Raw genomic sequence first — 14,278 nt, forward strand, 5'->3', positions numbered from 1 at the left:
TCGGTTCCAGGAAATGAGATTTCTGTGTCAAAGTATAAATGGTCATTTTCCTTTCCTTCCCTTTTTCCTTTTTCCTTTTTTTTTTCCTTTTTTTTTTTTAAGTAGGCGTTACACCCAACGTGGGACTTGAACTCCCAAACCCTGAGATTAAGGGTCGTGTGCTCTACTGACTGATACAGCCAGGGGCCCCGATACGGTCATTTTCATAGGAACTCACACATAGACACAAAAGAGGGTTTCTGATGATACGTAAGGCATAAAGACTTAAAGTAAGCACTCAGGTACCCAGCACCCCCTTCTAGAAACAGACCATTACCAGGGCCTCTGTGACTCCCAGGGGCCCCTCCGTACTTCTGTTTCTCTCCGTTCCCGGCAGTATTCTGCAGTGTTCTGAGTTCGCATTTATCTTCTTCTGCTTTTTGTGACAGAGTCCGTGCGTGTTTATGAAACCAGAGCAGCATGTGAAGTTGTCTGTATTTGCGTACTGGTCATAGAGGACATCCGGTTGTTTGTACTCCTCTGCCGTTTGCTCTTTTTACTCAACAGCGGCGTTTTCCACAAGCATCCACGTAGATGCCTAAGCTCTGGCTCGGACTTCTCCCTGCTGTGCAGTATTGCCCTGCACGGCTCGACCCACCACGGCATGTCTGTTCTCCTGTTCGCGGACGGGAGGGTGGTTGCTCGTTTCGGGCTGTTCGATACGCGCGGGCATTCGTGCACGCCGCTCCCGGAGCATGCACGCTGGAGCTTCTCTGGAGTAGTCCAGGGGCCGGATTTGCCAGGCCATATGGTCTGCCAGTTTTCAGTCGACTTAGGTAGCTTTTTTATTGAAGCATAACTTCCAAACAGAAAATGCACAGATCAAACTGCAGAGCTCAGTGAAGCTTCTGAGAGCCCGTCTTCAGCCGGCTGCCGGTGGAGAAATCAAACTCTTGCCAGCCCCGCAGGAGCCCCCCTGCATCCCCTTTCACGCACACCCTCTGCCCCTGGCTCCCCTCCTCACTATGCTGACTTGCTGAACTTTACGTAAATGGAATCATACAGTGTGTGTTCTTCTGGGCCTGGTTTCTTTGAAGCCATTATGTTTGTGAAGTGTGTCCATGTGCTGGTGTGTGGTTTGTGGTTCGTTCTTTCTCACTGCTGTGTCATGGGCTGGTGTTTTGTTTTTGTTTTTGTTTTAAGATTTTTATTTGAGAGAGAGACAGAGATAGCAAGAGAGAGCACATGGGTGGGGAGGAGAGGAAGACACAGGCTCCCCGCTGAGCAGGGAGCCCGATGCAGGGCTCCATCCCAGGACCCTGGGATCATGACCTGAGCCGAAGGTAGATGCTTAACTGACTGAGCCCCCCAGGCGCCCCAGTGGGCTGTTGTTTGAACATAACACTATTTATTCTACTCTTGGTAGACTTCTGGGCTGTGTTTAATATAGTGCTCCCTTGAACATTTTTTTAAGATTTATTTATTTGGGGGCACCTGGGTGGCTCAGTGAGTTAAGCATCTGCCTTCAGCTCAGGTCATGATTCCAGGTTCCTGGGATCGAGCCCTGCATTGGGCTCCCTGCTCAGCGGGGAGTCTGCTTCTCCCTCTCCCCCTCCTTCCTCCCTGGCCCCCCCCAAATAAATAAAATCTTTTTAAAAAAGATTTTATTTATTTATTTGAGTGAGAGAAAGAAAGAGAGCGAGTGGAGGGAGAGGCAGAGGGAGAGAGAGTCCCAAGCAGACTCCTCGCTGAGTGGGGGAGCCGTTCGTGAGGGTCAGTCTCAGGACCCTGAGATCACGACCTGAGCCAAAATCAAGAGTTGGGTGTTTAACTGGCTGTGGCACTGAGGCGCCCCTGAGCATTTCTAACACTCCTATTGGGTGCACATGCTTGAGGGTCCCTCTTGAAATTGAATTGCTGGGCATATAGAATGTATGTTTTTAGTGGTGCAAGGTAGTGCCAAATTATCATGCATTTAAATGTAGTGTATTTTGTCAAATTGCCCTTCGAAGTCCTTCCATTCCTTTAGCTTTCCACCCAGGACATCTTTATGGGAGTCGCTCTCTCCTCCACACCCTCACTCCTGCCGTGTTTTACCCCACTTTTCACTTTTGCCCGTCAAACGGGTGAAGAGGGGTAGCTTACTGAAAGCACATGGACACTTAACGGCTGTATTTTATAAGTAAATCTAAATAACACTTGGTTTTCTTTTGCAGCCCGAGACCTCAGATCCTTGTTCCCTTCCCGAGGATCTGGTGAGTATTCATGCACATCCTAGACTACAGCTCGTCGTGCCTTCGGTGATGAAAGTCCTATGCGTCACTGACAGTAACAGTTTTATGAGTTTCTCTCTCTGGTTGCTGATCAAAGGCTTTTAATCCAGCCTGATGCCAGTATGATAAAAGTGTTAGCGTTCCTGGTAACATGGATGGTCCTCCCCTACCTTACAGAGAAAAATAAATTATATTGCCCCACGTGGAAAGGAATTAAAAAAGAAGAAATGGATAGCTTGCCTTCCTACAAGGATCAGCCTTGTTACCCTTGTTTCTCATGGGTGGCTTTTGTGACCTTGTCTCCGTTTGAATCCTTCCAAGAAAGAACAAGAGGCCCGTAATCTGATGGTCTTGGCCCAGATTCAGCTTCGAGAGTTCTTGTGTATTCTGAGCTCAGTGTAACTGCTCCGTCCTGTCTCTGCCCCGAGGTGGGGAGGGGAAGCAGCATGTCCAGCAGGCTGAGGCCCTCATTTCTTTGCTCACGTGGAACTTTGCTACCTGAGCTGGCAGACCCCACGGCCCATATGGCAGATCCCACGGCTGTTGTTGAAAATGATGTTTTGCATTTCCGAGTTTCTAAAATTCTGAGATTCTGAGTTATTCTGGATTTCAGTGATACGGGGGTGTTAATTTGGGGTCTTTCTGCATGTCTGGAACTCGGACTGTGATTTTTAGGCAAAGGGAGATTTGACACCTATGAAATCTTGAAATCCATTCTGTTACATAAAGGGGTGTGTGAGATACATATTTTTTTAAAAGTAGTCTCTGCACCCAGCGCAGACCCCAAAGCAGGCTTGAACTCACAACTCTAAGGTCAAGACCTAAACTGAAATCAAGAGTCACATACTTAACCAAATCTGAGCCACGCAGGTGCCCTCCCGCACACATATTTTTAATAATGAGTTGTACCCTCAAGCATTTTCATAGGAAAGCAATGGCCCAAATAATTTCTGGATTTAGGGTAGACAGAATGAGATTGTAGATACAAAGGAAAACATAACTGTAAATACATTTGCAGTATCTGATGGACCTGTCCCCTAACATTCAGACCCTTTTGCACATAGAACAATCTGAACTTTAGGACAGAGGCCGTATTCTTGGGATATAAGAACTTTAAAAATTGTGGAAGAGTTCCTGGATTTCATCTGCCAGTTTTTTATCTTTGTGTATGGTTAGGAAAGAGTCTAGAGCCAGTGTATAGCCATGTCACCTACTTTACCCTTGTTCTATTCCTGTGGATTCTGGTCACTTTTATTTTTTTATTTAAAAAATTATTTTTTTATTTTTTTTATTTACTTATTTAGAGATTTTATTTATTTGACAGTGAGAGAGGGAACATAAGCAGGGGGAGTGGGAGAGGGAGAAGCAGGCTTCCCACTGAGCAGGGAGCCTGATGTGGGGCTCGATCCCAGGACCCTGGGATCATGACCTGAGCCGAAGGCAGATGCTTAACCGACTGAGCCACCCAGGTGCCCCTGGGGTCACTTTTCAAGCAGGTTCTAAGTTTTGAGTGCCTGTATTAGTTTCCTAGGGCTTCTGTAATAAAATATTGTAACTGAGTGGCTTAAAGCAACAGAAGCGTGTTGTCTCCTAGTTTCAGAGGCTGTGAGTCTGACGTGACGGTGTGAGCAGGGCCAGCCTCCCCCTGACCATCTCAGGGAGCGTCGGTCCAGCCTCTCCCAGGGTCTGGTGGTGCCAGCAGTCCTTGGCCGTCCTCGGCTTGTCCGCGGGTCACTGCAGGCTCGCGCGACCCTCTTCCTCTGTGTCCCCTCAGCTCTGTGTCTCTTCTTCTCTTATAAGGACACTAGTCACACTGAGGTTAGGGCTCACTCTAGTGTGACTGATGACATTTGTACAGACCTCGTTTCCCAGTAAGGTCTCGTGCTGAGGTTCTGGGTGGACATGGATTTTGGGGGAACGCTACTCAACCCAGTGTAGTGGCTGTTTCGTTAAATACGCTGATGGGCTGATGGTATCAAGTACGATTTCTTCCGTGGTGTGTGTATTGAAGGTGAGAGTGGGGCTCTTGATGGTGTATTGACAAAATGACAGCCAGGTGTCCGGGGAGTGGCAGGTGTGCTGGGAGGACATGCTCAGAACGGCAGGACGGAGGGCGGGTTTCTCAGTCACTGTTGGAGCTGCTTGTACTCCCGTGCAGAGACTTTTTGGAACACCCTCAGGTGGGCTTCTGGGGGAGGAAGGACTGGGAGCTGTCCCCTTTATGCAGGAGGACAGAGCCTCTGTTGGGTTCCGGAAGCTGAAGAGCTTGGGTTCGTGTTCATGAAGGCATCTCCATTCTGTCCTCTACGCAGTCCGTTTGGAGTGTTGGGATCTGAACTCTCCATTTACTCTCTCCTTGGGGCTATGCTAGGAAGGGGTCCATAGGGGCAGCCCTGGCGTGCTGGGGAAGGAACCGAAGTTTCTCTTCTTTTCCGGTACAGCCCAGGCTGGCCGAGGGTAGCCTTGAGAACAGGTAGCAAACCGACATGCCTTCGGAGCCTGAGCAGGCGAATGAAGGTGGGAAGCAGCTGGGGAGTCATGAATAGCGGGTGTCGGGGCTTGTAGTAAACTGAAACATGCTTGCCCCAGACTCGGGCCCCTTGAAATCCCAGGAGCAGGCAAAATATGTCTGCAAACTGGCTTCGCCTTCTGGACCTGGAGGTCACAAAGCCCTGCTTGATGGCAGGTGGCATGTGCTTGGAGCCCGCAGACCTGACATCAGAGGGTGCCGGAGCTCAGGGTTCTCCTATATCAGGTTCTTAGAACTCTTGGAACACACGTTCAAGATCACGTTTAGAAGAGGCCGTTGAACACGGGCTTAGCAGCAGTGCTGCTTTAGAAGCCAAGGAAATGTTACTCTTCTTGCAATAGTCAGTCATCACGGGGACGCTTTGATCCGATGACTGCATATGTTAAGTCAACTCTGGAATGTGATCACATATTTTAAGACCAAAAATAGCTTTTTTGTTCATTTCTACATTTAGCATCTTATTTCAATAGTTGTAGCGTACTTCTTCCTCGGAAAGTGTTCAGTAGCTTCTAGCAAAAAGGAGTCCTGCTTCACTGCTGCTCAGGAGAACGATTTTTTCCTGCCCCATTTCATGACTTCAGTTATCTTTAGATCCTAAGTGAAGGTGGGGGGTCGGGGTGTGGGTAATAAGTGATTCCCGAATGGAAGGAAGTTTCTCGTGTGAGGCTGAAGCCTAGACTTGCAAGGTAGGGGACTGCACTGGCTGTTACATTGCCTGTGAGGTGCACGGCTGGAACTCTGTACCGGCTGCAGCTCTCAGATTGACATGGTGTTGGGGGGGGGTGGCGCTCGGGGAGGGGAGCATGGGAGGAGGCTGCTGCCGCCGATCTGGAAGAACTCTGCTAGGAAACGTTCTCTCCGGGCCCCATCGGCCGTCTTTGCTTCTAAATCTGCGCGTGCAGAGCTCTGGTGTGGGACTGTGGAGGGTGAAAAGGCCGAGGAGGAGGCTCCAGGTGAACGACAGGAGCCAGCCGTCTGTCCTCGGCTAAATCTGCATGTCCATTTCTTGTCTGCCATTGAGCCTCTTGGTCTCACTCTGCCCTGTTTCAGAGAGTGTCGGAAGTGTCCAACCACTGGTGGTACTCCATGCTCATCCAACCTCCTTTGCTGAAAGACAGCGTGGCCGCACCCCTGCTCTCTGCCTACTACCCCGACTGCGTTGGCATGAGCCCCTCCTGCGCCAGCACGCACCGCGTAGCCAGCAGCAGCAGCCCCGGGAAGCTGGAGCACTCCAAGGCGGTCCCCTCTGCACTGGGTGAGAGCTGGTCCTCGCCCTCTCTGCTTTCCTTTCCTCCTCTTTCCTTGGAAATGGGGGTGGGGGTGGAGCAGAACGCAAACGATTTTTTTTTTTTTTTAATGTGTGCAACGTGATATAAAGCACCTTGTGATTTCGTGGATTGGATTATGCCGTGGCTCAGTCATAGCATTCCTATACATTGCGCGGGTCTTTTCCCGTCCGTAACGTGGGAAGTCTGTAACGCTGGCCCGGGAATTGTGTCTGTGGAGTTCAGTGAGTTCCTTATTGGAAATTCGGGTGGCTGCATCATTTAATGATAACCCAAAACTCTGACATGCTGGAAGAAAGTTTTGACCATATGAGCAGCCTTTCTTTTTTTTTCTGAGTCTTCTTTTGCTTCCAATTATGCCGTGGAAAAATCTCAGCGAAGTGATCGGCTCTTGGAAAAAAAAAAAAATCCAAAACTTCAGGTCAAGCGAGACATGCCATTGACCACTTACTTTAAATGGATCTTTAAAATTCTCCACCAGAGTTCTTCGTGTCCCAGCAAGAATTCTAGACCTTCCCCTGTCTGCACAGTAATAAATTCATGTTTGACGGTGCAAATAGATTTTTGACCTGGAAGCCCTATTTTAAGGTTTTGGTTTTTTTTTTTTTAATTTTTATTTTTAAAAAAATTTTTTAAACATTTTATTTGAAAGAGAGTGTGAGTGAGCATGAGGGGGAGGAGGGGGGGCAGAGGGAGAAGCAGGTTCCCCGCTGAGCAGGGAGCCCAATGCGGGACTCGATCCCAGGACCCTGGGATCATGACCAGAACCAAAGGCAGACGCTTAACCGACTGAGCCACCAATGCACTACACTATTTTAAGGTTTTTAACTGATAACACTGGGCCCTCTAAAAATGTGAATGTGGTCTGACTCGAAGCCGAAGCGATAAGTCCCAGGGTTAATGACGGTGCAGTGGAACAGGCACTCAGATGCTTTTAATGGGTGTGAACATTTGTGAGGGACAATTTGGCCATAAATCGAAAACCTTAAAATAGACACCCCTTTAGTCTAGGAATTTGTCGTAAATAAATTATCAGAGTAAATTCTCAAAAGGTTAGTCCAGAGAGTTATATGGCATTGTTTATAATAGCAAAATAATTAGATGAAATTTAAGTGCCCAGGAATAGAGGAGAGGTTAATAGGAAAATATTCTGTGTCCATTAAAGTCAGGCTTAGTGACATGGGACAGTGGTCTTGAAAAGCAGAGTAGGAAACCGCATGTTTTTCTGTCTTTTAAAAAACAAGTGCCTGATGTATTAATAGTCTCTGTGTGTACTAAAAGCACGAAGGATAGACCATAGCCTTAAATGTTACCCCACGGCCCAAGGATTGTCAGGGGTCAGTGACTGTTAAGTTCCTCTGTGAACTGATTCATGTTTTAATCAGAAAAATTCCAGTGAAGCTTACTTTTAAAATTTACTTCTTCGGGGAGCTGGTGTTCACAGAGTGTCAGTCTTACAAGATAACAGGCGTTCTGGACATGTGTTGCACAACTATGTGAATACACTAAACCCGGCTGAACACTACACTTAAACACGGTTAAGGTGGTGGGTTCTGTGGCAGGTGTTTAACCCCCATGAAAACCTTAAAAAGATTTTTTTTCCATACTGTGGAAATTCACTTGGTGAAGAAAGAATGGGAGTGGGGCACCTGGGTGGCTCAGTTGTTAACTGTCTGCCTTCAGCTCAGGGCCTGATCCCAGGGTTCTGGGATCGAGCCCCGCATTGGGCTCCCCGCTCCTCTGGGAACCTGCTTCTTCCTCTCCCACTCCCCCTGCTTGTGTTCCCTCTCTCGCTGGCTGTCTCTCTCTCTGTCAAATAAATAAATAAAAGCTTTAAATAAAAAAAAAAAAAAGAATGGGAGAAACACGCAGTTCACGTGTGTTTCATCCGACTGGACAGAGGGAGCGGGAAAGTGTCTCTATGGGACAGACCGTAGCCCTAGCTGAGGCTGTCCTTTCTGGAGTGCGCCTGCTTTGTCACTCACCTGGGCCTGGGATGTGTGCATCCGCGTCCTCTTGTCCGTTCCAGGCATGAACCGGTACTTCCAGCCTTTCTATCAGCCCAACGAGTGTGGCAAAGCCCTGTGCGTGAGGCCGGACGTGATGGAGCTGGACGAGCTCTACGAGTTCCCCGAGTATTCCCGAGACCCCACCATGTACCTGGCTTTGCGGAACCTCATCCTCGCCCTGTGGCACACGAACTGCAAAGTAAGTAGACGGACAGTCTGCTAAGGCACACAGACCGGGGCTGCGTGGGGGAGGGGGCTGCCGTCGCTGTCGGGGGTGGGGAGCTTTAGATCAGGGGTTCTCCGCCTTCCCACCGTGGACACTGGGTGCGTGGCCATCGTGGGGGGGGGCTGTCCGGTGCCCTGTAGGACGTGTCGCGGCATCCCTGGCCTCCACCCACTAGATGCCGGGAACACCCCTGGTTGTGACAACCCACCGTGTGTCCAGTCGTTGCCTCCCAGGCGCTAAGTCTCCCCATCCTGGGAACCACCACTTCCGATCGTATGTTATCCGAATTTTTGACTCTCCAGTGAGTGAGTATAAGGTGCAAAGTTTGGTTCAGAGAGTTCCGGCGTGAATGCCAAGAGGAAGAATATAAAACATTAAAGATTGGGTTATGACCCCTCGAGGGCAGGGATTCTTACGTTATTATCCTCCAACAGCGGAGACCGGGGCTTTGCTGTCTCTGGGGCTGAATCTGTGCTAGGGGCCTCATACAGCCCCCACTGGGGAAGGGGGCAGGCCAAATGAGAAGGAATATGAGCTTTTCAAATTATTATTATCATTATCTAAACGAAGGGTCTCCTGACCCTAGTATTTTTCTGATTTATTAATTTCTTCTGTAATTAGTTGAGTGATTGCTGAATGCAGAACATTTGGCAAGACTGACAAAGTAATCTTGATTCAAGAAAGATGTTCCGTATCCACCTTCCTGGTTCACTGGGTGAGAATCCAGGATGAGATGGCCTGATTAGGGTTATGGCTGTTAATGCAATTTATACCAATTCTATGAGTGAGTTGGGCAAGGCAGAATTGTTCATTTCCTCCCCAGCAGGCTTGTGCTCAATAAACATTTGCTGAACTGAACAAAATTGTGGTCAGAATTTCCTGTAAATAAGTTGTAAAGATACACTTTTCAGAAATAGCCTGAATTTTTCTTCAGATTCGTTTTTCTTCACATTTCTTTTCATTCGACTTTGGAAGTTGATTTATGCTGGTGAAGAAAGTTATAGAAAAAAATCCTGAACTTTGTCAGCCTGGATCTATTTTAATATTTAATAAAATCATATTTAAGTTTAATATTCTAGTGGAAAAGCACAGATATTTTGCTGTGTGAAAGAATCAAAGATTTTGAAATTACTTTCTTTTTAAAGTTGATGACTTCAGAGGTTTTGTTTTGTTTTGTTTTGTTTTTACCTTCTGCACCAACCCAAGCTGATGTTATTTCTTGAATACGGTTGACCCTAGAACAATGTGGGGGTTAGTGGCATTGACACCCCCCCAACCCAGTCAGAAATCCGCATATAACTTTTGGCTCCCCCAGAAACTTAACTCCAGATAGCCCACTGCTGACTTGAAGCCTTACCAATAATGTAAACAGTTGACTGACACATATTTTGTGTGTTGTGTGTGTGTTACATACCGTATTCTTGTGATAAAGTGTAAGCTACAGAAGAGGTTAAGTACTGCACTGTGCTCATCGCGAATGTCCACCTGTGAGTGGACCCGCACAGCTCAACCCCGTGTCGTTCACGGGTCTACTGGAGTATCTTCTTCCTGTGTTTGGTCGGGTTCTTTCGGAGCGGGGGGGGGGGGGTTGGTGACAAGTAGAGGACAAGCCGTAGGTTGGGAGCCCCACTCTTGAGCCTGTTCTAACTTCACAACAGTGGGTCAAGGCTATGTTTGTCTTGTTCTTTGAAATGCTCCAAGGCCTTGCCAGCGCTGGGGTGTGCGGGGAAAGGCAGTGTCTTTTTTTTTTTTTTTTTTTTTTTTTTTAACAAGTTCCTAAATCTGTCTGCTCACATCTTATCGGTGATGAGAATCCAGCTTTTCCTGCTGCCGGTCCAAGTGGCAGCGTGGGCTTCTGCTGTGGCCCTTACTGTGTGGTGTGTCAAGTCAGGAATGTATTTGCGACGTGGTCCGCCCACGCTCCCCGTAGCTGTCCTTGGGGAGAAGATGAGCTGATGCAGTGCATATTGCTATCTCTTCCTTTTGTCCCTTTCTTCTTTTTTTTCTTTATCAGGCAACCCCCCCCACTTTGATCCTATTATGTCTTAGTGGATACAGGATGGACAGGGGTTTTGTTTTGTTTTGTTATTGTGGTAAAAAAAAAAAATTTCACCATTTTTACCATTGTAAAAGGTACAGTTCAGTGGCACTAAGTAAACAGTGTTGTCTAATCATCCCCACATCTCATTCTAGAACTTTCCATCACCCCAAGAGGAAATCCTACAGCCATTGAGCAGTGACTCCCCATTCCTCCTTTTCCCCAGCCTCTGGCAACCACTAATCTACTTCCTGTCTGTATAGATTTGCCCCTTGCGGGTTGTTCATATAAATGGAATCCTACAATGCGTGACCTTTCGTAAGTAGCTTCTTCACATAGCGTCATGTTTGTAAGATTCCTCCATGTTGTAGCATGGATCAGTACCTCATTTCTTTTTATGGCCAAATAATGGCCCATGTATGGATCTACCCCATTTGGTTTATCCATTCATCCGTTGACGGACACTTGCACAGTTCCCACCTTTTGGGAATTTGAGTATAGTGCTGCTGTGAATTTTGTATGAGCCCACGTTTTCAGTTCTTTTCAATGGATACACAGGAGTGGGCTTGCTGGGTCCTAGAGGAATTCTGTTTAACTTTCCGAGGAGCCCAGGGTTATGTGTATTTGTTTGTCCTAACAGTCTGGTTTTGTTTCCACACACAGGAAGCCCTTACCCCTCAGAAGTGTATTCCTCACATCATCGTCCGGGGTCTCGTGCGTGTCCGGTGCGTTCAGGAAGTGGAGAGGATACTTTATTTTATGACAAGGAAAGGTCTCATCAACACGGGAGTTCTCAGCGTCGGCACCGACCAGCATCTTCTTCCTAAAGATTACCACAACGTAGGTGACTGTTGCTCTCACGGTAACACCACCGCCATCACGATAAATGCTAGCATGCTGATGGCAGTGTTAGTGAGTACTAGCTAATACCAGTGACAGTCACATCATCACCACAGAAGTTACAAAGCAAGACTTGCGTAGAATATGCTTGGGAAGAGAGTATCAGGCACTCGTTCCCTAAACTGTGGAAAAGAGGAGGGGATTACCCAAGTACAACCATATTCTTTAGGAAAATAACTTTCTATGACCGTCGAAGAAATGTAGATGAACTAACATGGCTTGGCAGTTAGTACCTTCTTAGAACAACTAAAAGAATATATTGCTTTCATTTCTCTCATTGGATCCTTCTTTTTTTCAAAAAAAAAATTTTTTTTTTTTTAAAGAAATCAGTCATCATTATCGGGGCTGGTCCGGCAGGATTAGCAGCTGCGAGGCAACTGCATAACTTTGGAATTAAGGTAAGATTTTTGGGGACATGAAGTTGATAACAGATGGTTAACCGTGCCTTTTGGTCCAAATTTTCTAAGATTTAGAAACCGGTTTCTGATTTTAGTGGAGAATGCGAACTGCACTGTGTCTTTCTATCTTTAAAATCTTTCTGATCGATCCTAGAAAAGCTGAAATATTTGAAATTGGTTTGATAAAAGAAAGGTGGAGGGAATAGCAGTTCTCAGCAGCCTCAGGACGGGGTCTTAGCCCCTCATGAGCAGATCAGAAGAGAGTCTGTGCAGAAGCAAAAGCAGAAATTCTCCACGGGGTGTTGTCAACACCATCGAGGGCACATTGGGAAAAAGTCCTTGTTTTTGTAATAGTTTGAGACAACAAATAGCAGCTTGGAAATTCACCGTTTCTTGTATAAAAGTTTCTGAAACATGCAGATTTTCTTATGCAAATCAAAGGGTATCTTTTTTGTTTGTTGTTTGTTCGAGTCAGCTCTGTGCCCAACGTGAAGCTTGAACCCACGACCCTAGTCGCATGCGCTGCTGACTGAGCCAGCCAGGTGCCCCTCAAAGGCGCACTTTGAGTCTTACTCGGGAAAACCATCTTTAAAAAGCAGACAGAATTATACGACTTTTGAAGGGCTCTACATGTCGGAGGGGTCCTGCTTCTCCACAGTAGGATTGTTTTTAGCTAGTGTGTGGCCTTGTTCCAGTTGTTCAAAATTAGCCAAAACAGAGACTTACAAAAAAAAATATTGTGCAATTCAGAATCTCATTTCCATTAGAGTCATCTGAATTAACAATGCCCTCAATTTCTGTGACTTTCTAGGTCTGACACATTTCTCCTTTTTAAAAACTTATTTTTCAAGACTTTGGTTTTCAGTGAAACCAAACATGAAAATCAATTTGGTAGAACTTGAATTAGTCTTATCACTTTTCTCTGTCTGGCTGAAAGAAATGACAACTTTTGCACAATGTCTGCTCTGCTGGTGGAGTTTCAGAGATGAGAAAAGTTTTCAGTAGCTATGTCTAAGAGACGTGTTCCTCAGTTGAACGGAAGATGTAAGTCTTGGGTTACATTATTTTGTTCACAAAACAGAAGAAACGTTGGATTTACGGGAAACGTGTTTGCATTTCCAGGTATATTTTGAATGGTATTAAGCTAGGACGTGTTTTAATTGGTCATTTATTTATTCCAGCATTAGATATTAGGGCCAAGATCTCTTGTTTGTTTTTGTTGGGGAAACTCACAGATGATATTGCAAGGAAGGTTATTAATATCCAAAGTCCCGGGGGCTGTCTTTAATGTCCTGCCTTCCTCTTACACTAAAACAGAACTAGACACCGATGGGTCTGTGTTTATCTGAATGAAGTCAGAAGAGGGTGGGAAGGGTTAGAACCTCAGGTTGTATAACCTTCCCCATCGGAGAAAATGAGGAATAAGAATATTCAGAGAACCCCTCCCATTCTCCCTTCTCGCTCACTAGGTGATGAGAGAGACCCCAGAGAGACCCCCCATCCGTCTTAATGTTGGGAGAGAGATTCCCCGGAGCAACCAAGATGGTTGACTTTGGGGAACCTCCTTGAGCCGTTTGAAAGCGTGCTGTTAGGAATCCGAAAGTGAGATGGCTGGCCTCGTGCGGAGTAGGATTCACATTTTCCCTGGGTTGCTGCAACCCAGGGGAAGTGTAGCACTCGTAGTCGGAGCTGTCTACCACCACCAGCAGCTCCTCCTGCCATCGGAAATTTGTGGGAGGTCAAGTAGTCTGGGGGTGGGGCCAGCCTGCTTAGGCCGGCCCAGCAGGTCATTCTTGGATAGTATGATTGACATACGATTTTATTTTTAACAGTAGTCCTATTTTAGGGAAGTTAAGGCCTATTTGCTGACGGCATTTTGCTTCTTACAGAGATGCTTTATAGGACAAACTCACCTCTTTAGTTTCTTATAGTGGTTTTCAATTTGTGGAATAGTGTTAAGTAGGAGCTTTCAGAGTCCATTTCCTGTGGTGGTTCATCAAATCTTATCATTATGGGATTGGAGAGGAGACAGTTGGAGGGATTTCTCCAGCAGACCACTTCCTCACTTCTTGCTGAAAGCTGGATGGTTCGTTTTAACATCGACGTTGGCTTCTGTTCGCACGGCCTTCTTTCTCGAGTGATATCATAATTAACCAAATATGGAATCTGTTTAACTGTGGGTCACTCTGCATTTATAGCACTGCATTGAATATGGTCTTTCTATCCTGTGTAGCTTCCCTGATTGCCTGTCTTTTTAGGTAACTGTGCTGGAAGCCAAAGACCGAATTGGAGGCCGCGTATGGGATGATAAATCTTTTAAAGGCGTCACAGTGGGAAGAGGAGCCCAGATTGTCAATGGCTGTATCAACAACCCAGTAGCACTAATGTGTGAACAAGTGGGTTCCTTTAAGATTTGGGTCGGAGATAATCAGAAGAAAAGAATGGTCTCATTTTGCTTGTGTGTAGTATTAATAATGCTTCTAGATGATACGGAAACACCCCCAAATGATTTCTGGCCCCCCCCATCCCCATTGAAAAGTCAACAAAAACAGTTACCGTTCCTCCTTTCAGAGACGGTGGAACTGTAGCGTGCATGAAAGATTTTTTTCTAAGATCTTTAATTATATTTGTGTGTTATT

The 14,278-nt window shown here is 46.5% G+C and overlaps 1 protein-coding gene across 8 annotated transcripts in view; it reads left to right on the plus strand.

The window, feature by feature from the left end:
* KDM1B (lysine demethylase 1B) overlaps positions 1–14,278 on the plus strand; it is a 56,786-nt gene that overhangs the window by 24,368 nt on the left and 18,140 nt on the right. For all 8 annotated transcript variants that reach the window (XM_048225680.2, XM_048225679.2, XM_044388773.3 and 5 more), the window contains 6 exons: positions 2,196–2,234; positions 5,833–6,037; positions 8,098–8,276; positions 11,005–11,181; positions 11,565–11,639; positions 13,898–14,035. In XM_048225680.2, the coding sequence (XP_048081637.1) occupies positions 2,196–2,234; positions 5,833–6,037; positions 8,098–8,276; positions 11,005–11,181; positions 11,565–11,639; positions 13,898–14,035 (813 nt within the window). The remainder of the gene's footprint in view (positions 1–2,195; positions 2,235–5,832; positions 6,038–8,097; positions 8,277–11,004; positions 11,182–11,564; positions 11,640–13,897; positions 14,036–14,278) is intronic.

The sequence above is a fragment of the Ursus arctos genome, unplaced genomic scaffold (assembly GCF_023065955.2).
Source record: "Ursus arctos isolate Adak ecotype North America unplaced genomic scaffold, UrsArc2.0 scaffold_31, whole genome shotgun sequence".
Taxonomy (NCBI): Eukaryota; Metazoa; Chordata; class Mammalia; order Carnivora; family Ursidae; genus Ursus; species Ursus arctos.